Source organism: Camelina sativa, chromosome 17 (genome assembly GCF_000633955.1).
Source record: "Camelina sativa cultivar DH55 chromosome 17, Cs, whole genome shotgun sequence".
Classification (NCBI taxonomy): domain Eukaryota; kingdom Viridiplantae; phylum Streptophyta; class Magnoliopsida; order Brassicales; family Brassicaceae; genus Camelina; species Camelina sativa.
The window spans coordinates 3,089,619-3,113,152 of NC_025701.1; the positions used below are offsets into that span (position 1 = coordinate 3,089,619).

The following is a 23,534-nucleotide window of genomic DNA, read 5'->3' on the forward strand; positions in this document are numbered from 1 at the left end:
AAAAAAAAAAAAAAAAAAAAAGGCTCCCTTTTTAATTTGTTCGCCTCTGAGTTCTCCGAAGCAGGACGGTCCGAGTAGAGTAAAACGGTTAGTCTTACTCTTACATAAAGATCCCATTTTTATTTTTCCGATTTCGTCTCCTTTCTTCGAGAATTCTGATCCTTGGAGCTTCAAGATTGTGTTTTTATTTGTTCTTCATCCTTTTGGGTTCTCTTATTATCGTCTTCGTCGTCAGGTTCTATTTCGTTTGGCTGCTGATTATATAAATCTGAGTGTTTTAGGGTTTTTGTTGGCACTTGTTGATCTTTCTATTGAACCCTTAATCTCGTTGCTGCCATTAGTCAGTTCGTTCAATCCTAAAGTGGTTTAGATTGTTTGTAATGCATGATTGATTCGGATGCGTTGAAGTTTGTACTGTTTATTATATATAGTTCTGTGATCGATTCAATTTCAAAGTTGTTCCCTTTCCATGTTTCTTAAGCCTCACCAAATTTAATCATTCGTTTCAGGGGCTAATCAAATCACTTACGACTGCTCATCTTGTCAGTCTTGATTTCACTGAAAGGGTTTCCTGCTTGGTTTGCGGATGAACTTTTGCTTGTGGAGTTGATTAATATCTGCCAATGTCAAGTTTACTTAATGTACTTACTTATATCTTTACAATCATTGTGTTGCAGTATTGGTCAATGTAGCTTCTTCTATGGTATTTAGTGTGTTTATCAATCTTCTGACTAGTGGCTTATTTACAATGATGTTTTCAGTCATCAATTAACGGGTCTACCTCGAACTTGTCAGACGGTTCAGGGAGAACGTTTACTTCTTCTTTCTCTGGTCAGTCTGGGGCAGCGTCTCCCGTGTTTCATCATGCTGGTGAGTAGATGTTTTTCCTGCGTTATTTCCGTCTGAATTCTTCTCTACTTATATTGGTTCCTTTGTCTTCTCACTCTCTCTCTGTCTCTCTATAGGATCTATTCAGGGCCTTCACAACATTCATGGAAACTTTAATGTTCCCAATATGGCGGGTTCCCTTGGATCGAGAAATTCAGGTTTAAATGGTGTTCCTTCTGCTGGTGTCCAACAACAAAATGGAAGTATTTCGAATGGAAGATTTGCATCCAGCAATATTCCGGTTGCACTCTCTCAGGTGCAGTCATGCATATGTGACAATAATGACTTCTTGCTTTGGCTTTGCTACAAAGTTTGCTTATGGATGGATTTTTCATTTGCAGATATCTCATGGTAGCTCTCATGGACACTCAGGACTCACTAATAGGGGGGGTATAAATACATACTGTTGGAAAACCGTTATTTCATTAGTAACAAGAATAGGTTTTTGTTACTGGATTTTTTCCTACATTTGCCACCATTGGTAATTGTTTTACCATACCAGGATTGGGAGTTTCTCCAATTTTGGGAAATGCAGGTTCTCGAATGACGAGTTCAATGGGAAATATGGTCGGTGGAGGCACAATGGGTAGGACTTTGAGCTCTGGTGGAGGATTATCGATGCCTAGTCTTGGTTCTCGGCTAAACTTGGCGGTTAATAGCGGTTCTGGAAATATTGGACAGAATCGCATGATGGGTGGTGGAGTCATTCCACAAGGTATTTTATGATTTGTATCCTTTTCTGCTGTTTGTTGAAATTAGTCACAAATCCATTAGTAAATGTGAAATCAATTCCTTATTAATTGAATAACACCGGATGTCAACTAGTATTTAGAAACCAATAATCATATCAATTTTTGACAAAGATTTTTAAAATAATATGATCCAGCAACACTTGCTTTTCTTTGGATATTAAAATCAATTAAACCGATAGCCTCAGGTTCTCTTTATGATTTGTGTAGACTCTTATATTCTTATCTTTTCTCTTCAGGATCTCCGCAGGTTCTTTCGATGCTGGGAAATTCTTACCCTACAGCTGGAGGGCTTTCCCAAAATCATGTGCAAGCAATGAACAGTCTAAGCTCTATGGGATTGCTGAATGAAATGAACTCCAACGACACTTCTCCATTTGATATAAATAATGATTTTCCTCAGCTCACAAGCCGCCCCAGCTCTGCCAGCGGTCAAGGACAATTGGGTAAGTTTTCCTAAACACTGATATTCTATCTTCTTTCTGTTATCAGTTTCAACCAAAATTATACTCTGCCCTTTTTCTGAAAATTCGTAGGGTCTCGATTGAAACAAGGCCTTGGAATCAGCCCCATAGTTCAGCAAAACCAAGAGTTCAGCATCCAAAATGAAGATTTTCCAGCATTGCCAGGATATAAAGGTTCCCCCTTTTGATCTGCAACTTTTTTCGATTGGATAGAAAATTCTCAGTTTCTGTCTTACTTGTGTGCATTATAGAATTTGAGGTTTTCACTCCCAAATAGAACGATCTACCTTCCACATTGGCATAATATTTGGTATTGAGCAGATTGAGAGAGTGATTTTGTGATCATACCCAGCAGAATTACTAATCATCTTCATATTCTAATATGATGCTAACCTCTTGAATTATCATTATAATACTAGTACAGAATTTTCTTCTATGACACTTGCATGTGTCTGCATTCAGTTTAGTTTTTAGTCATGACAAGATTGAATGGTGTTATACAGGTAGTAATGCTGATTATCCAATGGATATGCATCATAAAGAACAACTCCATGAGAATTCAATGTTAATGATGCAATCTCAACAATTATCTGTGAGTTTTTAGCTTGTCAAAAATGTCATTGGGCTTAATTTTCTTCCATTGAAAGTTATCCTCAAAACGTTTACCTTATCCCCTAGAGTGGCTACTTGCAGATGGGAAGGTCCGGTGGGTTTAACTTAGGTGGAGCTTACGCGTCACATCGTCCTCAACAACAACATGCTCAAACTGTGAGTAGTAGTGGTGTCTCCTTACATGGGTCTGACATCTTCTCATCGTCGCATCCATCTTATCACTCGCAGGTGTGGTATAGTCTTTAATATCTGTAAACAGGCTGAGATTTGAAATTTTAACTTCATGAAACAAACGTTCTTGCTCTTTCTAAAGTACTTTTGATTGATTTCAGTCTGGTGGACCACCGGGTATCGGATTAAGATCTATGAATTCTGCAAATTCTGTCACTGGGATGGGTTATGACCAGCAGCTTATCCAATATCAGCACCAACAGAACACGTCGCAGTATCGTTTGCAGCAAATGTCAGCTGTTAGCCAACCTTTCAGAGATGTGGGGTTAAAATCAACGCAGGCTACACAGTCAAGTCCTGATCGGTTTGGCTTGCTTGGTTTGCTCAGTGTGATAAAGATGACTGACCCTGACTTGACTTCTTTGGCACTTGGGATTGATCTGACAACACTGGGGTTAGATTTGAACTCAAGAGAAAATCTTCATAAGACTTTTGGCTCGCCTTGGTCCAATGAACCCTCTAAAGTTGATCCAGAATTCAGTGTACCGCAGTGCTACTACGCAAAAAATCCTCCACCACTACATGTAAGTCACTCTACTCTCTCATAAGTACCATCATTCATTTGTCCATCTAGGTTTGTGTATTCTTACGTGAGTTGTTTTGGTGGATGCAGCCAGGGCTCTTTGCAAAATTATTGGTAGAAACATTGTTTTACGTATTCTATAGGTATATATCTTTGGGATTGAACAACTTGTTGTTTATGTGCTCTCTTGTCAACATAACCTTAACAATTTTTTGTTTTATGTGCAGCATGCCGAAAGATGAGGCACAATTATATGCGGCAAATGAACTGTATGTACTTTCTATCATGATATTTTTTATTTTTGTTTCTCTAGTATTGTTAGTTTAAAAATGTTTCCTTGGAATTTTTCATCATAATGGACATATATCAAACTTGAATTATATATTTAAGATGAATTTGTCTTCACATGAAAGCAAAACATCAATTTTAATTCCATCTTTCTTCTCCATGACTTGAAAATGGGTTCTCTCTTATTTATTTTGCTGGTATGGTATCAGATTGCAATGCACCTAACTCTTGTTGTTTTGCAGTTACAATAGGGGTTGGTTCTATCACAAAGAGCACAGGTTGTGGTTCATTAGAATCGGGGAACCTCTCGTGAAAACAAATGCGTATGAAAGAGGATCATATCACTGTTTTGATCCAAACTCATTTGATATAGTTCAAAAGGTGAGTACATCTAAGTTCTGCTCATCGATTGTATCTTTCTTTTCATTTTCCATATGAAGAAGAACCAACAACCATGTCGTTGCAGGAAAATATTGTTCTCTATTACGAGATGCTGGAAAAAAGACCATCCCTATCTCAAGACTCTCAACATTGAGTGTAAACTATCCCTTACTTCAGTATTTATAATGTAAATTTCCAGCCAAAGTATCCATTGGTTAGGAAATCCATAGAACAGGAACCAGTATCCAACATGTATTTTTCTCGGGATTTAGCTTTTTAATTTTACTGAAGTCCTAGTAACTTTTATTGTTGATCATATATAGCTGAAACTCTTCAAGCTATAGTTTAAATCAATGCACATTTCTTCCCCCATTCAGAATCGGTGTTGCATTAACGTTACTCTCTTCCTTTCTGATCTAATCTTTATTCAATTTCTGGGGGTACAAAGCATCTCAGGTAACTCCTCAATACCAGTGCTTCACCGGCATCAACTCATTGAATCAACCATATCAGAAAAAGGTACATCAACTTCTTGCCGTGTACATAAAATGTGAAAACGGACTGAGTATCGTCAAAATTCAGATTGCGTACATTTTCTTACACTCGTTTTGGAGAATATCAGAATCTGTAAGCTGTGGAATTCCCCAGGATCCAGATTTACTGTTGATGGAGGATCTTCTAATGTTTCTTGCATTGGCAGCTTCAATCCTGTGCTGTATTATCCAGTAGCACATCGTTCCTAATGTTGTGATCATTATAGTTGCCCCAATAGCAGTCACCCAAATGGCTAGCCACTTCTCTTCTTCACCAACAACAACAAACGACAAAGCTAAAAAGGCAACAGAGATGAGAACACAGGCAAGCCACATAAGTTTGTTTATCACAGCCATCATCTGTTTCTTGGCCTTGCTCTCTATTACCACCACTGATGTCTGAACCACCACGACTGCTAAGGAGATGAAGAGAGCGATCGAATCAAAGATGAAGAAAATTATGAATGGAGTTGTAGATGCAATATTCGCCTCCCCGAGGGAATGCCCATCTGGAATTTTACTCGTCTCTTCTACATACTGCCCTGGGACAGTGAAAATGGCTGCAAAAGCTACCGTAGCAATCAGAACAGCTACAACAGTTGTCGAGTTAATTGCATTGTTTAGACCTTCTGTGTGCATTTTGTTGAGCTGTTTGGCTATTCCTTGAACACGTTTTCTGGTCAGGCGTGTATGCTCAAGCTGGTTGTGAACCTCATGCTTGATATCACTTACAGTTTGTTTCAGCTCTCTAGCAGGGTTAGGCCCGGATGCCTTAATGGTCTTGGCGCTGGGAACACCATGTTTCTGTAAGATAAGAGCCACCTCTGGATTCCCAATCTTCTCTGCTGTGTCAAGTGCGGTTTCGCCTGATCGGTTAACAGCTTTTGTGTCCGTCATGTTGTTGGCTAGTAGCAACTTAACAATCTGCGATCTTCCTTTTCGGGCAGCAATATGCAGCGCGGTGTTTCCCTTTGTGTCGGCTATATTGATAGAAGACCTATCCGCTTTGATAAGCTCCTCCACCACCTCAACATTAGTTCCTTTCACCGCCATGTGCAGGGCTGTTTGGCCCTTCTTGTCCATTCTGACTGCAATCGCAGGTTCTGAAGCCAAGAGAGCCTTAATGACTTTGACATGCCCGTTCCTTGATGCAGAGTGCAGGGCCGTCTTGCCATTGCTCTTGGCAATTCCAGCGAGGCTGCTTCCCAGTTCCAATAGAAAGTTTACCACTTCTGTATGTCCTTGTGTTGCCGCTGTGTGCAGTGCTGTTGTATTCGATAGATCCACCGTCATCGCTAGCTCCGAATGAGCCTCTGCTAAAACCTTCAACACATCTGTAAAAGTCCGGGAAAAAAAGTTAATCCTAAAGAAGCACTCAACTGGTTTAAATGGCTGATTTTTCAAAAGGGTTTTTAGACGTACCGAGATGTCCTTGCTTTGCAGCAATGTGGAAAGCATCAAACCCGTTCCTTGCTTTGATCTCAACAAGAGCAAGATCATAGCATTTGATCATCTCCTTCACAATCTCGACATCACCATACTCTGCTGCAACATAAAGTGCGGTTTCGCCTGATTGGTTCTGTTTCCCCAACAGCTCATTCAACTCAGACTCTCTGGTTTGCGTAAGAATCTCGACAACTTTGTCTTTGTTACCCTGTCTCACAGCTGAATGAAGCAGAGTGTCTTCGCGTTTTCCGGTCAGCTGTTTCGCCATTTTCTTCTTTGGAATAATGCTAGAACCCGCCACAGTGTCTTCTTCCCCTTCCATTTTTTTGATACAATCACAAAAACCCTAAGAAAACCCTCTCTATCGAATAATACAAATCTCTTTCTACAGACAGATTATAAACTGCACATTCTGATTCTGGTCGATCGATTTGCCACCTTTCATATCTCCACCGAGATTATTTACTATTATTGGCCTGCCATGACATTCATAGACAACCATATATATATTAAAAAAAAAAAAAAACTTTGAGCTTTTTGAATAACATCAAAGTTAGATCGATGTCACATCTCTCTACTAGTACTACACACGCAGCAAAAGAAAAAGAGAGAAAAAGAAGAAAAAGAAAAAAGATTGATCATACCAGGCCTCGAGTGGTCTTGGAAGATATATGCATGAGAACATGTGATGACAACAATAACTTTGGTAGTCTTGTTAAAGATTAAAGAAGTAGAAAGAAACAAAGATTAATAAGAAATATGGAATTTGGACATGAGAGGCACATGTAAAGCAACGTCGATCACTTTTGTTATGTGAATCCATGAGCCAATAAACGAAAACGAATCTATAACATAAACATTTCTGTGCTACTTTCTTGAAAGGTAGTGATCATGACCACCCTTCAATCTTATAATAATGTTTTTCTCTTTTTCAAAAATCTCTTACTTATTATTTTTGAATTGTTTGATGTAAAGTAGATTCTTTTCTTAGCATTGATGTATGATCGTTTCTATAAGTGGTTTTGTCGAATTTAATTTGATTTTATGCTAATAAGTTTTAAATCGTTTTTGCAAGTGCGCTTAACTTTTTAGTTGTTAATTGTCTCTTTATTTTTTATTTTTTTATTTTCTTGAAATTTGATAAAAGATGCAACTTCATGCGAATAAGATACCAACATAAGTGTTACGTTGTATGAATTTTCGGGATGATTGATCGGATTTGGAGCTGTGGTAATAAAATTGCTAATTCAAGTATCTCTTAATATATTCGAATCAAAATTAGTTGAAATAGAAGGGAACAAAAAAAACAAAAAAACAGAGTTGATATTCAGATATATTTCCCATCCTTTTAAAAGTATATAAAGTATATATCAACAACAAGGTGTTTAGTTTACGCTTACATTTTCACAAACGGGCAAGACATATAACACGATGATGTATGCTTTGCTTGGATTTACTACTTCGACGTCGTTAATAACGAATAAATTGGTGATGATATGAAAAACGAAAAATATACACACATAAATTTCCTTTTTTGTTTTTTTTTTGATAAAAGATCCACTTTAGTATTAAATTTCATATAAAATAAGAGTCTTAGTCAAGTGTGTTTTCCTTATTATATACAAGCTTAACCACATCTAATTCATTAACTATAGTTACAAAGTACAAATATACATCAAAAGCAATTTCTGTGAGCTTTTAGAAAAGCGAACTACATGGAGGCCAAGATAGTATTTTAGCAGTTCAAGATCTTTGAAGTTAATTAAGGTGAGTATTTTAGCAGTTCAAGATCTAAATACAGTGATTTTTATTTTTTGACATTAAACAGTGACTGCGTTATCAAAATTGCTTTGCGCTATCATTTTATGTTATAGTACAAAATTAAAAAATGAAATCTCCCTCAGAGGCTCAGAAGGATACAAACCCCTAATTTATTTGGACCTAAACTTTTTCATTAATATAACTCTCAAAACTTCAGTCATCTAAATTAAACTGTGTGGTCAGTTAATAATTTATTGAAAAAATCCAGTTGTTGCAGAGTGATTGATCCTTTGCTCTAAAAAAGATGAACGAACATTAAATTTCCAAAACGTTAAGAAAACACAAATTATATAAATGGATTTGATTCGGCGCAATAAATATAAATCCATATTTAAAATAAAAAGACAATTACGTTTTTTAGATATACAAAAGTAAGTCATAACAAAAAAAAAAAGAAAGTGAGTCGTGACAACATCACAGCTTCTTGCAAATAAAGAAGCCTACTTGTAGGCACAATTAATTCATTCTAACCACTTAAGCATGCTGCTTTTATGTTATAATACATCATCATCAGACATCAGGTCTGGCACATCTCTACTATATTCATTCTGTCACTATTCTCTTGTTTCTGTAACCTTATTTTCTAATTCTCAAAATTTCAGTCACATATAAGGACTTTGTATAGTGACCATCATCTTATAATACAATACTTGATCCCCCAATTAACCGGACATGGTGCTGTATACAATATCAAGATTTTTAAATACTGTGTACGAAAAGGTTAATTTCAGTGATAACATGATCAGAAACATAATATGTATTTTGTGAGGTGATAATTCCTTATCTACCCTAAAATAGTTTCCAATACAAACAACTGAAGAACTTGTGAAAAAAACAAAAAAAAAAAAGTCAATATAATGATCCCTAAGTAGTAGTAAACATCAGCTGAAAAACTATTTGTAGTTTTGCTAGTTTTAGGTTTAGAGTATGTATGAAAATAAGGGATTTTTTTGTTTCATCATTTGCAGATAAATTATCAATATTCTTGTCTCTGGTTCTAATATTTTATAGTCAAAGATAATTTTTTGGCGGCTGGATATATTTAATTAAGCAGACATGTTAAGAAAACATTAATTATTTTGGTGAATTTGATGGTAAATATATGGGACCTGAATCGGGTGGTGTGAAATCAATGCGAATTGAATGTACTCCCTTACCAAACCAGCTTTATTTTCTCTTTTTTCCACCACCAATGCAATGCCGACACATCCGTTTATTTTTCATAATACCATATGTATATATCTCAGTGTTCATTCTTCTTCTTTTCGATAGGAATAGTGTTTATAATCATGAAACACTAAATTATGTAATTAAGTCTTACTACATTATAAATTTCCACTTTAATAACTTAACGTTCATAGACATAATTGATTTGCTTGATAGACACCGTACGTTACGTGTGTCATAAAAGATAAATAATGCCCTCTTTTAACAGCTTAAGTTATTTAACTAAAGTGGCATGAATATGTAGTGTGACCTGCTTTAGTTAGTAACTAAATATGTCACAGAAAGCATTATAACATTAAATTTTTATAGGGGAGACACTACAATATATGCATGATGGCTTTTCGGAATATTACTATTATTTTTTACCACAGGTATACAATAAAATAAACTTTTACACCCGATTTTTTTGTTTAATAAACTTTTATATTGCAGTTTCTGTGTCATTCATATTTTCTTTCCCATCCAATTAGAGAAAAAAAAAAAAAGAGAGAGAGAGAGAGAGTAAAATGAAACAAATACAAATAAATAAATAGAAAAAGAAAGAGGAAAATAAACTATATAGTCACCTTTTGTAGATTTAATTTGCAGTAGCACTGTATATGCAATGTTTATAATGATTCCAAGAAAACACTTCACATAAGTCCATCGGGTATCTTGAAAGTATCTTGCTCTTCTTCATTAATCCAACCATACTTCTCAAAGAAAGGGTTTAAAAGCGATTTTGGTGGGTACTGATCAATGCAATGATTCCACACATTCCCTATAGCTTCTCCAACATTAAGGTCTCTCACTACTTCCCAAACGCAACTATTGCACTTGAAACCTGCCCCAAAGCTGATCATGAACACTCTATCCCCTCTCTTCAGCCTCTTCTTCGCTTCCATGTACCCCAAAACATACCACAAGCTACTGGCCGACGTGTTCCCAAACCGGTGTAGCGTCATCCTCGCCGGTTCTAGATCGTACTCGCTTAGGTCGAGGCTGTAACCGATTGCGTCTATAACCGCTTTACCTCCCGTGTGAATGCAGAAATGGTCAATACCGGTCTTGAAGTTAATCCCTGCTTTAATCCCTGCCTTTGGAGCTGCCTGAGCCACGTTCGAGCCTTTGCTAGGGTTTTTACGAAGCTTCTTTAGAAGAAGACACAGCATAAACCTCAAGAGCTCGGTTACTGGAAGAATCTTGGGAGTGATGACTTTGAGGTTGTCTACGAAAGCACGAGTCGCCGCTTTTGGAAGAGTCTTGTCTAAGTGGACACCGATATGTCCTAACTCATCTTCTTTTTGGACACAGGCGCTGTATGAATCGTCTCTTGCTCCATGGTGCGTCCTTACCAAACACTTTAGCTTGAACATGGCTCTCCGGCTCAGACTACGCTTGTTCGTCAAGAGAACGGCGCAGCCACCGGAGCGGAACAAGCAGTTGGCAAGGATCATGGACCGGTTGCATCCGCTGTACCAGTTAGGACTAAGTGACTCGGAGGTCACGACGAGAGCAAGCTTGTTCTTGTATGTTTTGAAGATGTTTTTGACAATATCTATGGAGATAACACTCGCGCTACATCCCATCGCCGTTAAGTTGAAAACTTTGATGTCATCTCTCATTTTGTAATGGTTAATGATTCTTGCAGAGAGTGAAGGCGTTGAGTTGAGCATCGAGACGTTGACAACGAGGATGTCAATATCCGAAGGTGAGATCTTGTTTCTCTCAAGTACTTTCTCAATCGTGTCTATGTAAAACTCTTCCATCTCCGAGATCGCATCTTGTAGCGTAGGACTCTGTTCACGGCCCTCGAAGAAGACCCTTGGTGCGTAAGTTTGCTCTCCGATTCCGGAACTAACGATGGCTTTGAGGAGGAACTTGTACTCGTTGAGTTGAAGGTGTTTGTTTCGAAGGATGATGTCACCGCTGAGTTGAGTGTTCACCATACGATCGTCGGAAGGTTTGTGACACTGGTAGTCTAAGATGTAACAGTTTTGATCTCTCTTGGAGTCTATTCGTTTCCAGATCTTGAAGATGAGATAAGAGATGAAAAGAGACAAGAGCATAAAGAGAAGATCCATTGTTCTTTTTTTTTGTTTTTGTTTTGTTGGAGTTAAAAAGAGAGAAGTGATGATGAGGCTTATGACAAAAATATATGAAGATGTAGCCGAGAGTGTTGTGGGATATATAAGAGGAGAGTGGAGCAGGAAAAGACAGCTCTCATTTTTTGACAACTCATGATCCGTCCGATAAATGATGTCAACATCATTTGGTAAAATTCTCGGAGGGTTAATAAAAGACTTGAATTTAATTGGGAAAGTTACATGCAAGGACACAAATTAATGATAAGAAAACTAAAACAATAAGATTGGCACATTGATGTTGGTGTTGAAAGTGGACGAGAACTTCGCCTGTCTATATAAATTTATTACTGTCAGAAAGACTCACACACACACACATGCACCAACTATTGTATGGTTATACTTTGACTCCGAGGACATTAATTCAAGTACTGTATATATCAAATATACGTTAAAAAACAAAAAAAACGTTGTGAGAATTTAATCAATTTATCGTCAAGTTCTATATATAGTTTTCAACTCAACAATGAATAGATGAATTCATGTCTCTTTTAGTTATATAGTATTATTTAATATATGTCACGTAGAAGACTAGTGAGTCTCAGGCCCTCTTTGATCATAAGAATAAGAAGTTAACAAAGTAAACTAATTAAACCATTAATAGAATAACCTGATAGGGTTTGGGTAGCAAAGTTAGGTTTGGCGAAGTAAAATTATATATGCATAAAAAATGGAATTTATTTTGTGGATATTCTGGCCACTATCAGACAGCCAATTGTATTCGATTCTCTATTGTTTTCTCAAACATTCCATTAAAACAGCGATTGTCATGCTAACTTGTGTCATACAACAAGATGACACATTGATGTGGATGTATATTAGTATATGCTAAGTCGAGAAAGACTTCGCCTGTGTGTCTATTTATTAAGTTTAAATACATGCGGAAAATTTTGGTACGTTCTGACTTTTCAAAGACTATATATTTTGATTTTTCTGTGACATTTATATCAAAGACATTTCTAATTAAAATTCGTTTCATCTTTAGTTATTAACATCATCCGTAGAAAAAGAATCATATATTAATTTTATTTAATATCAAAATTAACTGTTGCTACAAACTCATGATATACGTCAAACATGATTCATAAGGTAGAGCTAGCACACGATTGTATCGATTGACGTACGTTTTGTTGGACCAAAGTTATGAAGTGTAGATTGGGTATCAAAATCAATTCGTATGTTTTATGTTATGGTTTATAAATAAAATTTGAGGTTGTACTGGATGAAAGAGCAATAAAGAGATTTGGTGAAGGTGTGAGCATGAGAAGAAGCAGGTTTGTGAAATTATGAACTTTTTGGATGTAAGTAAGAGTATTGTGATAGCTCATCTCAACTTCCACCAACTTAAATTACGTATCTCTCTTTTGCTACAAAGCATCAACACGCTTACTCACACTATCTGCGTGTTGCCTACGTACGTACTTTTACTTTTTTTCTCTTATTTAATTAGTCGGCTCAAACTCATAACCATCTCGTTTGATTCTATAAGACTTACTTTTATATATATATATATATATATATATATATATAGTAGTATTATTTTGGACGCATTATATATGTTGTCAATGACGATCACGCGTTTACTGCGAGTCAACTTGCTTTATATATGTATATAAGTGAAAGAGTTAAGAGTTGAGATTAGGTCTGATAATGAAGGAGTTAATGTTTGCCGGTGTTTTTAGTTTGTTGGTCATTTCATTCACACAAGTCGTTTGACAATTCTTGAGATTATCCAAAGAACCAAAACTGTCGATTCGATCGATTGCTAGCAAATGGAGAGATGACACTGGTTCACAATCATTAACGTGATTGAAATTATTAATCATATGTCTCTGTCACTTAGCCTTAGTGATTAACTGACCTTGAATATTCTTAAGAACCTTTATTTCAAACCTAGATTGAAGGCCAAATATAACACTTATAACTACTGTATGTTGAAAGAAATACATCACTGATCACGCATGAAAAAAAAGAAGAAGAGAGCAACTAGTATAAAGCCAAAAGAAATGGCTTTGACTTCTACGCTACTAAATCAAAGGGATAGCAATATTAAACCAAAAAGAAAAATAAACCCATAAAACATTCTAATTGAAAGCAGGCTATGATCACGAGGGTTCATGAGATTGACAGTGAGATAGTATGTGACAGTAATATTTTTTATGCAGGAAAAATATGGACAAAAAAAGAAGCAGTACTATGTTGAGATGTTAACTCTGAATTCAGTCACTCTTTTTTTTTGTAATGAGATGTTAACATGCATGGTTTTAATTTGTTTTCATCAGAATATAAGTTTAATATGAAAGACGATGGCAGATACATCGTCGCCAAAGTGGTATACGTCTCTCGTATGTTTGTTTTTCATATACGGAATACTAAAATAAATCATCATTAAAGACATATTCATCTAACTACTTAACTTCCAACCACAATTTTGTTTTTTTTTTCAAAATTATCTTTTGCTGCGGCGAATCATGACCTTTTTTTAGCAACGAGCCATATTGTTTTGTCGGTCATCATCTATCATAATTGTAAAAGTCAATGGAATACTCCCTCCGTTTCAAAATATAGGATGTTTTAACTAAAGCACGCAGATTAAGAAATTTTTACTTTTAATAAGTTCAACCAATCAGAAACAATACTGCATAATATAAAATACTAAACTAATCTAAAGTTGCACAGAAACTTGAAAACATCCTATATTGTGAAACAAAAAACTTCTCCAAAACATCTTATATTTTGAAATGGAGGGAGTATCTTTTTTCACAAAAATGAAAAAATAAATAATAGTAATAAATAAACCAAGCAAACTAGTGTAATTTAAGTTAGTTAATCACAAATTTTATAAGAATACATTTTTAAACAAATACAGTTGAAATCCATCGCATGGGCTACCCAACAACAAATAATAAAGCATCGTAACACTCACGAACTAAACTAAAACAATTAAAACCAACAAGCCTTTTGTTTAACAATTGCGTTGGTTTCTATTCCACTATGATATAAATCACTAACTTAACCCAATACAAACACGAACTAGGAGCCTAAAAGGTTACAACAAGATTTATAAAGAAAGAATGTGATTTAGGCGTGAGTGTGATTGTGTGAACAAACACGTACGTACAAACGAGAACAAGTACACTTTGGCAGTGGCCGCGGCCTATTCTATATGTAACTAATAATTTGAAGCCTATGGGCTTTTAGACTAGGACAGGGCTATGATTCCGTTGTTGACCAATCAATATATAAAAACTGGAATTTAAATTTTCGACTAAACCACGTTGTCGTTGTTGTTGATTCAACACAGTTAAGCTTAAGAAGTTTACATGGAGCAATGCTTGACATCCGTGGTGGCAATGGCATGGCTAGCCACCACATACTTGTGAGTCTTTGATACGGGCACGCTTCTTCCTAAACCAATATATAGGTCGGTTATGTAATTATTAAGATCTTCAGGGGTAAATCTGACAATCTTCCATGACCCGACCGGGTATTTTTTGTAGAAACCCGTATACCCGGGCATGAGCTTTCTCGCCACGGAGGCTTGGATCTCTCCTCTCAGTTTCGGGTCGGGTACGACCCAAGTCTTGTGTTTCTTGTAAGCCTCTTCGNCTAACTACTTAACTTCCAACCACAATTTTGTTTTTTTTTTCAAAATTATCTTTTGCTGCGGCGAATCATGACCTTTTTTTAGCAACGAGCCATATTGTTTTGTCGGTCATCATCTATCATAATTGTAAAAGTCAATGGAATACTCCCTCCGTTTCAAAATATAGGATGTTTTAACTAAAGCACGCAGATTAAGAAATTTTTACTTTTAATAAGTTCAACCAATCAGAAACAATACTGCATAATATAAAATACTAAACTAATCTAAAGTTGCACAGAAACTTGAAAACATCCTATATTGTGAAACAAAAAACTTCTCCAAAACATCTTATATTTTGAAATGGAGGGAGTATCTTTTTTCACAAAAATGAAAAAATAAATAATAGTAATAAATAAACCAAGCAAACTAGTGTAATTTAAGTTAGTTAATCACAAATTTTATAAGAATACATTTTTAAACAAATACAGTTGAAATCCATCGCATGGGCTACCCAACAACAAATAATAAAGCATCGTAACACTCACGAACTAAACTAAAACAATTAAAACCAACAAGCCTTTTGTTTAACAATTGCGTTGGTTTCTATTCCACTATGATATAAATCACTAACTTAACCCAATACAAACACGAACTAGGAGCCTAAAAGGTTACAACAAGATTTATAAAGAAAGAATGTGATTTAGGCGTGAGTGTGATTGTGTGAACAAACACGTACGTACAAACGAGAACAAGTACACTTTGGCAGTGGCCGCGGCCTATTCTATATGTAACTAATAATTTGAAGCCTATGGGCTTTTAGACTAGGACAGGGCTATGATTCCGTTGTTGACCAATCAATATATAAAAACTGGAATTTAAATTTTCGACTAAACCACGTTGTCGTTGTTGTTGATTCAACACAGTTAAGCTTAAGAAGTTTACATGGAGCAATGCTTGACATCCGTGGTGGCAATGGCATGGCTAGCCACCACATACTTGTGAGTCTTTGATACGGGCACGCTTCTTCCTAAACCAATATATAGGTCGGTTATGTAATTATTAAGATCTTCAGGGGTAAATCTGACAATCTTCCATGACCCGACCGGGTATTTTTTGTAGAAACCCGTATACCCGGGCATGAGCTTTCTCGCCACGGAGGCTTGGATCTCTCCTCTCAGTTTCGGGTCGGGTACGACCCAAGTCTTGTGTTTCTTGTAAGCCTCTTCGAACGCTTCGTTGAACCGTCTCAGTGCCTCCTCCGCCTTCGCTTCCGCCGTCTTATCTCCGGGGAGCGACGCTATCACATCTCCCCACGCCTTCTTCTCGTATTTCTCCAGGTACTGACTCACCTTCACCTCGTGGTTCGTCACCCAATCGTCTCCGAGTACGATTCTGAGATTCGATGTACGGACCTTGGTCACAACGTAGTGTAGGTTGTTGCCTAGGAAGAGATACGAGAGAGCCGAGTCGTTGTAGAGACGAGATTTGGCATCGATTTTGCAGAGCAAGACGAGAACCAACCACGCGAGTCTCGCCGCCATCGGAGATCGACCACCACCGGATCCTGGATTCTCCTCGCCGCTGCTGCTGAAATAATCCTCCGGCAAAGGTAACGATGACTCCTTGAGAATCGTGGCGAGCGAGTCGCTGTAATCCGCGAGGAACACGATGAAGTTCATCACATACCTCGTGAGCTGATGAACTCCGCCGCCAGGAATCGCCGATTTCGACGATTCTTTCGTAATCGACGTTTGAAACTCCGTCATCATCGCGTTCACCGATTCAGAGAGCTTCTGTAGAGATTCAGCCGCTTGTGATCTGACGGAAGCGGTCGAATCGTAGCTGAAGATCTGATCGATTTTGGGGATTAGGTTTAAGATTGTCTGGTAAACGTCAAGCGTTGGGAAGATCTTCTCCGCAGTTTTTTTCGATTTCGCTATGGTTAGTGAGAAGACGAAGAGGCTCAACGCGCTCTGTAGCGTAATCTCAACGAAGCAAGACTCAGCGACGGAGACGGAGGAGAATATGTGATCGGAAAGGATTCGTTCTCCGTTGAACAGAGTGGTGATTGCTACTGTCGTAACCCTAACCCAGGTTTTGATCTTCTTCTCAAGAGTCTCCCATTCCAGTTTCTGCAACTGCGTTGAGGTTAACTTCTCAAACCCTAGGCGAGTTAGTGCGTCGTCGATGATCTTTTTACGAAATTTCTTATAGATTTTAACACAATCTTTCTCGTAACCAGAAGAGATCATGCAGTTTGCTATCATCTTTAAATCCACAATAGCATCAGACTCTCCAAATTCAGATGAGGATTCGGAATCAAGCTCGTTGTTATCATCAGATGAAGAAGAATCAGAAGCGTTTACATAACTTGATCTCGTCGAAGATGTGTTGGACGACTCAGAAGACCAACCGGAGACTGATTCAGGATCCAAAAACCGGTTATTGGATTTCATAACCCGGTAAAACTCTTTTTCCAAATGCTTCATAGCTTTGCGCATCAAATCCTGCCCTTGAGCGAGCTTAGCGGAGTCTGGATTCACCACAACCGTACTCTGAATGGCGTATTGTAACCTGCCGAGAACCTCGAGGAAGCGTCTGCCTTGTAGACGGTTTTGGGCGGAGAAGAGGGAAGAGAGGATGCATGAAGAGGAAGATGAGGAAGAATCGTTTTGGTGTGGAGAAACCCATTGGGTTATGAAAGCGTCAACTGCTTCCACACTATCGCCGATTAGAGACTCGGAGAAGCCCTGTTGCTGTTGCTGCCGTGGCTTAGAGGATTTTAACAAGGCAGAGGGTTTCAAGAGCACCATCGCTTTCTTGGGTTTGAAGAAATGAGTCTTACGGTGTTGGGGGTATTTATTCAGGCATGTTTTGGTTTGTTGTTTTGGTGGTATGGCTTTTCAAAGGAGAATCTGTTTCGACGACTGTTTGTTTTTTCGAACCACTGTTTGTTTTTTCTGTTGGAGCCGTTGGGTCCAAAAGTCCATCAAAAATGTACACGCTTGTTGTTTTTAAAAAACTCGGGAAATATAATATAATCGGCCTTACCAACAATAAGTCTTTGATTTTGCAGATTATGCCAATGGTCTATATGACTCTAATCCGACATGGCATTGCATTGAAGTGACATTGTCTGGCTGGATAAAACATATGTGAATTTCCTTCCTTGGTTATGCCACAAAATTTCTTAACAAACAACTGAACAAGATTTCTGACATTCTTACAGATAATTTAATATTTTAGAGGCATACAATAGTTTGTTAAATGGTCAAGGTCAACAAATTAAGGGCCAAATAACTGTTTTCTCTTTTTGTTCTTATATAAAATTTGAAACTAACAGGGGATTTGTTATCAAATTAATAGATTTTCACATTTTCTTACATTTTAAAATTACAACGAACAAATAGAGAAGAGGGAGAAAAAAACAAAGCTAGTAAGAAAGATAAACGGTGCACTCCAGAACAGTTTCGAGTCCATCTGTGAACCGTTGCGGCTGCTGCTGTTGGGTCCCGGAGGCACCTGTAAAAGTCTTGACAATGGCGTATCCTCTCGCATTTATATACTTACCGGTACCACCCATGACTCCAAGATGAGATTCTGATGTCGCTGTTCTATGTATACCAAAGAAACTGATGCTATCTTCATAACCACCACTTTCAAACATAGCCGTGAAAGCCATAGTCTGGCTGGTTCCATCAATGGCGCTCGCCACATAGAAGCCCTGGGCTTTACCAAGCAGACCGGACCCCAGTTCATGCCCTTCGGTAAGTTCGTTGTCTATCACCGTCAGTGTCCCAAACATGAGCATCTGAAGAGACGAACCCGATGGGAGCTGGCCACCGTTAGCCACAGGGAGACCGTTCAACATGTTGTTTCCGTTGCTCTGTAGGATGTTGGAAGTGGTTCCGCCAAGCCCGACAAGAAGCGGAACGTTGTTGTTATTCAGGATTCCATTGTTGTTATTGTCTGTTGGAACACCGTTACTAATAGGGAGGTTTGCGCCATTGGTCTTGGCGAATGGAATTTGGCCACTGAGGGCTGCATTTGCAACGACTCCAGTCACAGCTCTGGCTGTTGGATTTGAGCCCCCAAGTATATCATGCATGAAGAAAACCAAAGTGTGGTCAGGAGCTGAACCACCAATCGCTGACCCGGTAGCTGCGGCACCTGAACCGGCAGTAGGCAATGGCCCTGAACCTGCACTAGGGAAAATACCAGAACTAGCACCCGCTAAGGGACCAGAACCAGTGGTGGGTAGAGGACCAGGGACAGTAACAGGCAAGGGACCCGCACTAGCAACCGGTAAAAGGCTAGAACCAGTGGTTGGTAGAGGTCCGGAGCTAGTAGAAGTAGAAGTCAAGGGACCTGAACCGCCTGAGGCTGGAACTGTACCAGAAGCGATACCAGTTGCAGGAACTGAACTAGGAATGGGAAAGAAGCCTGAATTTGTGGTAGGCAAAGGGACCAACCCAATATCTTCTTCTTCATTAAGAAGCCGACCAGCTGAGACAAAAGTAATGGCGATGGCCAAAACCAGGAAGAAGAGTACCTTGCAGTCTGCCATTGAGAAGGACAAAAAATTAGAGGCTAAGATTGTTAGTTTGAGTTTTGAATTGAATTGTTTTTACTTGTGAATTTATATACAAATGAAGCTATATATAAATGAAGCTATATTGGTGACATAAGAAGATGTAGTTGATGAAACGGAGTAGGTAACAGCTTGTCCATTATATGTGTGGTTTGGTTTAAGGAAAAAACATTTTAAAAAAATTCCCAGAAACTTAAGCTATAACTTCATCACAAGATCTTTAATATATACATCAACTTAGAAGCCCCACCGAGAGTTTGAATCAATCTTAATAAACCAATTCTGCAAAATTTTCCCCTCAAAACGAATTTCTTAGAATCAAGAAGGAATTAAATTCATCCACACTGTTCCAACTTAACTCAGGAATAAAACAAGCATAAGAATCTCACCTTTAAGAGGTCACGCTTAGATAGATATCACTTCTGACAAAGCCTCAGAACAAGCTCCTCCATCTTTGATACAGAGATCACAAAGTAGGTTCTGCCAAGCACCAGATCCAAAGCTTAAATTTTTCTTTCCCATCAACTCTAACACAAAGCAAGCATGGTCCAAGTTACCACCTTTTATCAGCCCAGCAACCAAACATACAAATGTTGCAGGTGTAGGAGAGTGTCTGCTTGCAAGCATTGCATTCAAAACATTCAACCCTGAATCAAAATCGCCAATACGACAAAACCCATCAACCATCATACGGTATGTAGCTGCATTCGGCTTACAACCTTTCATCTGCATCTCAGTCAGCAATCTATAAGCCTCGGGGACTCTACCCTCAGCACAAAGATGGTTTACTAGAATATTATAGATCACAACATCTGGTTTCATCCGCCTTTTCTTCATCTCTCCTAGTAGAAGCTTTGCCTCATCTATTTTTCCTCTCGTTCCAAGATCACTCATCAAAACCCCATAATTCACAAGACCTGGTTTACAGCCACGATACTCCATATCAAACATCAACTTCTTCGCTTCATTGTACTCTCCTTTACAACACAAACCTTTCATCAACAACCCAAATGTCACAGCATTAGGGCGTATTCTTTTCTGAATCATATCTTCAAGCAAGCTCTTGGCCTTGCCCAAATCGTTATTTCGGCATAAGAATCCAATCAGGCTATTGTACGTCACCACAGTCGGTTGAACTTCCATCTCAAGCATTTCATCGAACACCTTACATGCAGCTTCCCAATCGCATTTATCAAGAAACCCTTTGATCAATATGTTGAAAGATACCGAATTGGGACGTAAACGCATATCCTTTGCTCCGTCGAATAAGCTTTTAGCCTTTTCCAACTCACTATTATCGACGAGAACGTTGATGAGTGTGTTCAGAGACTGAATCGTACGAACACAGTCAAAGGAGGTCATGTTGTGGAAAACATTGACGGCTTTAGCAACCGAACCGGCTTTCCCGTAATGCTGAATCAACGCCGTGAAAAGGGATTCTCTGCATCGAACGTTTCGGTGTCGGATTAAGCGGAGGATTTGGTCGACAGCTTCGAAGTTACGGGACTTGGCGAGCTTGTAGATGAGAGAAGAGTAAGATGGGTAGTCGTGTCGGAAACCCATTTCCTGATAATGGTTGAAGAGAGAAAGAGCTTCCTCTGGGTCTTCTGTCTCTTTGAGATCGGTGAGAAATGGTACCTCCTCCCATGGCTTCCTGGTGAACTTGTGTGTTGTTGGTTCATCATGGCTGTTGTTGTTGGCTTTCTTTGTGGGTTTGTCAGGTCTAGATGTGTGGTAATGTTGTCGAGTAGCGATGCAGCCATTAGTAGTTAGAAGAGAAGATAGTCTTCTACGCATTGGATTCTCTTCGTCTTCTTCCTTTGCTCTGTTTCAGATAAGCGCAACTCTGGAAAAAAAAATTAACGTATGTTTTGTCCAAACTCTGATCGCTTATATATATATACACATAATTTGTTAAACAATTGTGTAGCATTACATATTTATCTTGAAAAAGGTTATTGAATTATTCTATGAATTCGTTGTTGCAATACAATTTTACATTTTAAAAACCAAAACAGGAATATCCATCTGAGCATTGTTTCTTTCCTCGTTTACGGACGGTGGTTCTCATCTTGCAGATCCAAACGATGGGCGTAGATGACCAAGGAGACTTATAAACATTATCGATTGTCCTTGCGAGTCGTGATCCTCATAGTTTGGCCTGAGGGCTATAATAAAGAAAAACAAATAGGAACAGAAACTGTAAAACCTCACTAGACGAATTTGGAGTAAGAGATGGGGAGGGGAACATTTGTTTGGTGAGCAAAGTACCATGGATGTGTGTTTTAAGATGGAAATGGTGCTGTTGCTGTTTTTATGGTCATGCGATAACATAAGTCTCACGTGTGGGATGCTTTTCCATGTTTCCCCAAGAGCTGGTTTGGTTTTACCGCCTTCTCCTCCAGCACTCACCGTGTGGTTTGTCACCTTCAGTAATAGTACAAAAAGGTTTAAACTTTGAAAGCACAAGAACACACACCCAATGCCCTGAAACTTCATTAATACCAGTATAGCGATGCTATGTTCATGTGCCAGCTTCTTAAGCATATATCCAACGGCCACCATCAAAGCGCGTCCTGCACACACCGAGTTTTGACTCATTCTTCATAATCACTAGCTCTTCTGTTAGCCATTTAGGTGAAGAAAATGTGATGGACGTACAAGGACATGTACCCTGTGAGCCACTGCCTCCAAGGATTGGGGTTATCAGAGAAGAGATTGAATCAACAACTAACAACCGTAACCGGTGTTCATTCACATTCGTCTGCACCTGAAATAGATATATCAAACAAATGGTTAACACTTAAAAATAGATATTAAAGAGACATTGAGGACATCACATCTTCTAGCTAGCGTAATACCTGCGACCTCAAAGTAACGTCTAGACCTTGCAGCGTCTCAAGCATTGTGTAGATGTCATAGACCGTGTGACATGATATTCTGCTCATGACTTTCTGCACATATATGTTTCTCGTACGTAAGAGAATTGATGATTGGTGACTAACAAGCTAGGGGATACTAACTGCGTGTAAATAAACCTGTTCTAAAGAAGTATCGGAACTTGAGCCAAACTGAGCAATGCGTCGAGCAGAAAAAGAGTTCCCTGTGTCTAGATATAAGACTCTGCCAGCATGCTTCTCTGCCACGCTTGCAGCAGCTTGCATGCAAAACTATCCATCCATAAAGAAATAACACATATGTAAAGAGAGTGCGAAAAGGGCTAAGCAAAGGCAACAAAATCCTTCTAGGAACGGTTTCTATGTCCTACATTCTTGGTTGCAGCATAAAACGCTTGAATGAAACAATCCACAATTCATAAGCATACAAATATTTTGTTTTTAAATACATACTTGTGTTTTACCAGAAGATGAAGGTCCGACAAGTTCTGTAACCTGACCCTCACGGAACCCACCTTTAAGCAATGAGTCCGTCCCTCTGTCTCCAGTCGACAAGTTCTGTTTATTACGTTGTAGATCCTCCAACAGTTCCATACCATTCAACCACGGCCGACATTGACGTTCTACCAAAGAAAGCATGACAGTGATACCCTGAAGAATCCAAAAAGGAAGACATGTAGATATATATATACCTCTGAGCACACAGCCAAAACTCAAAAATTAACTGAGAGCAAATCGACAGAAACGTTCAGTATATAAAAAGCTAACCTCTTTCAATCTATCTGAATTTGTCTGTCGATCAGCAAATGCAGCAAGTACTTCGACATCATGAAGAAGAAAATCCTCAACTGCAATTTATATAACAGATAAGAAAAAAACCAAAGGCAATTCGTCGAACACCTTAAGATCAAATATCCAAATTCCAGAATACAAGCTCTTCGAATACTGAAATTTGTTTGAAACTGTTTCAAGTAAAATTACACTAATTGGCATAAGAAGTTTCGTTTCCCATGTTAATGATATGCCAATCACAGTCGGTTTCTAGGGGAATCAAACAGAATCAATACACGAAAACGAGGTACAAGAAGAGGAAGATGTAGTAGAACAGAACCTGTTACGATTCCATGGGAGGCGCAGAAATATCGGAAAGAGGCGTCGATGATTGGGTTCTCCT

At 38.3% G+C, this 23,534-nt stretch overlaps 7 protein-coding genes across 8 annotated transcripts in view; 1 reads left to right on the plus strand and 6 right to left on the minus strand.

The window, feature by feature from the left end:
* On the plus strand, positions 8–4,512 carry LOC104754943 (probable NOT transcription complex subunit VIP2). The gene is made up of 15 exons (XM_010477239.1): positions 8–87; positions 510–641; positions 762–870; positions 966–1,144; positions 1,230–1,278; positions 1,391–1,603; positions 1,877–2,083; positions 2,174–2,275; positions 2,605–2,693; positions 2,795–2,941; positions 3,046–3,468; positions 3,558–3,610; positions 3,695–3,736; positions 3,998–4,136; positions 4,222–4,512. The coding sequence occupies exons 2-15, from the start codon at positions 624–626 to the stop codon at positions 4,288–4,290; spliced, it is 1,839 nt and encodes a 612-aa protein (XP_010475541.1). The 5' UTR covers positions 8–87; positions 510–623; the 3' UTR covers positions 4,291–4,512.
* LOC104754942 (ankyrin repeat-containing protein At5g02620-like) lies at positions 4,589–6,974 on the minus strand. Its single transcript, XM_019239793.1, has 3 exons — positions 6,760–6,974; positions 6,092–6,591; positions 4,589–6,003 (listed from the first exon to the last, which is right to left on the minus strand). The coding sequence occupies exons 2-3, from the start codon at positions 6,435–6,437 to the stop codon at positions 4,715–4,717; spliced, it is 1,635 nt and encodes a 544-aa protein (XP_019095338.1). The 5' UTR covers positions 6,438–6,591; positions 6,760–6,974; the 3' UTR covers positions 4,589–4,714.
* Positions 9,489–11,308, minus strand: LOC104754944 (3-ketoacyl-CoA synthase 3-like). Its single transcript, XM_010477240.2, has one exon. It carries the CDS (start codon positions 11,224–11,226, stop codon positions 9,796–9,798), a length of 1,431 nt encoding a protein of 476 aa, XP_010475542.1. The 5' UTR covers positions 11,227–11,308; the 3' UTR covers positions 9,489–9,795.
* Positions 14,591–17,923, minus strand: LOC104754945 (exocyst complex component EXO70B1-like). Of its 2 annotated transcripts, XM_010477241.2 has the most exons (2): positions 16,093–17,923; positions 14,591–14,887 (listed from the first exon to the last, which is right to left on the minus strand). In XM_010477241.2, exons 1-2 carry the CDS (start codon positions 17,683–17,685, stop codon positions 14,606–14,608), a joined length of 1,875 nt encoding a protein of 624 aa, XP_010475543.1. In that variant the 5' UTR covers positions 17,686–17,923; the 3' UTR covers positions 14,591–14,605. The 2 variants fall into 2 exon arrangements, with proteins under 2 accessions (XP_010475543.1, XP_010475544.1); XM_010477242.2 differs by lacking the exon at positions 14,591–14,887 and having other exon boundaries at positions 15,796–17,923.
* On the minus strand, positions 18,234–19,493 carry LOC104754949 (dirigent protein 25-like). Its single transcript, XM_010477246.1, has one exon. It carries the CDS (start codon positions 19,437–19,439, stop codon positions 18,306–18,308), a length of 1,134 nt encoding a protein of 377 aa, XP_010475548.1. The 5' UTR covers positions 19,440–19,493; the 3' UTR covers positions 18,234–18,305.
* LOC104754948 (pentatricopeptide repeat-containing protein At1g07740, mitochondrial-like) lies at positions 19,322–21,342 on the minus strand. Its single transcript, XM_010477244.2, has 2 exons — positions 19,853–21,342; positions 19,322–19,432 (listed from the first exon to the last, which is right to left on the minus strand). The coding sequence occupies exon 1, from the start codon at positions 21,258–21,260 to the stop codon at positions 19,869–19,871; it is 1,392 nt and encodes a 463-aa protein (XP_010475546.1). The 5' UTR covers positions 21,261–21,342; the 3' UTR covers positions 19,322–19,432; positions 19,853–19,868.
* LOC104754947 (DNA repair protein RAD51 homolog 4-like) overlaps positions 21,416–23,534 on the minus strand; it is a 6,041-nt gene continuing 3,922 nt past the window's right edge. The window contains exons 2-10 of the mRNA XM_010477243.2: positions 23,472–23,532; positions 23,129–23,208; positions 22,814–23,011; positions 22,502–22,633; positions 22,325–22,417; positions 22,137–22,233; positions 21,969–22,039; positions 21,735–21,890; positions 21,416–21,631 (exon numbers count right to left, since the gene is read on the minus strand). Of these exons, the coding sequence (XP_010475545.2) occupies positions 21,584–21,631; positions 21,735–21,890; positions 21,969–22,039; positions 22,137–22,233; positions 22,325–22,417; positions 22,502–22,633; positions 22,814–23,011; positions 23,129–23,208; positions 23,472–23,532 (936 nt within the window). The 3' untranslated portion in view covers positions 21,416–21,583. The remainder of the gene's footprint in view (positions 21,632–21,734; positions 21,891–21,968; positions 22,040–22,136; positions 22,234–22,324; positions 22,418–22,501; positions 22,634–22,813; positions 23,012–23,128; positions 23,209–23,471; positions 23,533–23,534) is intronic.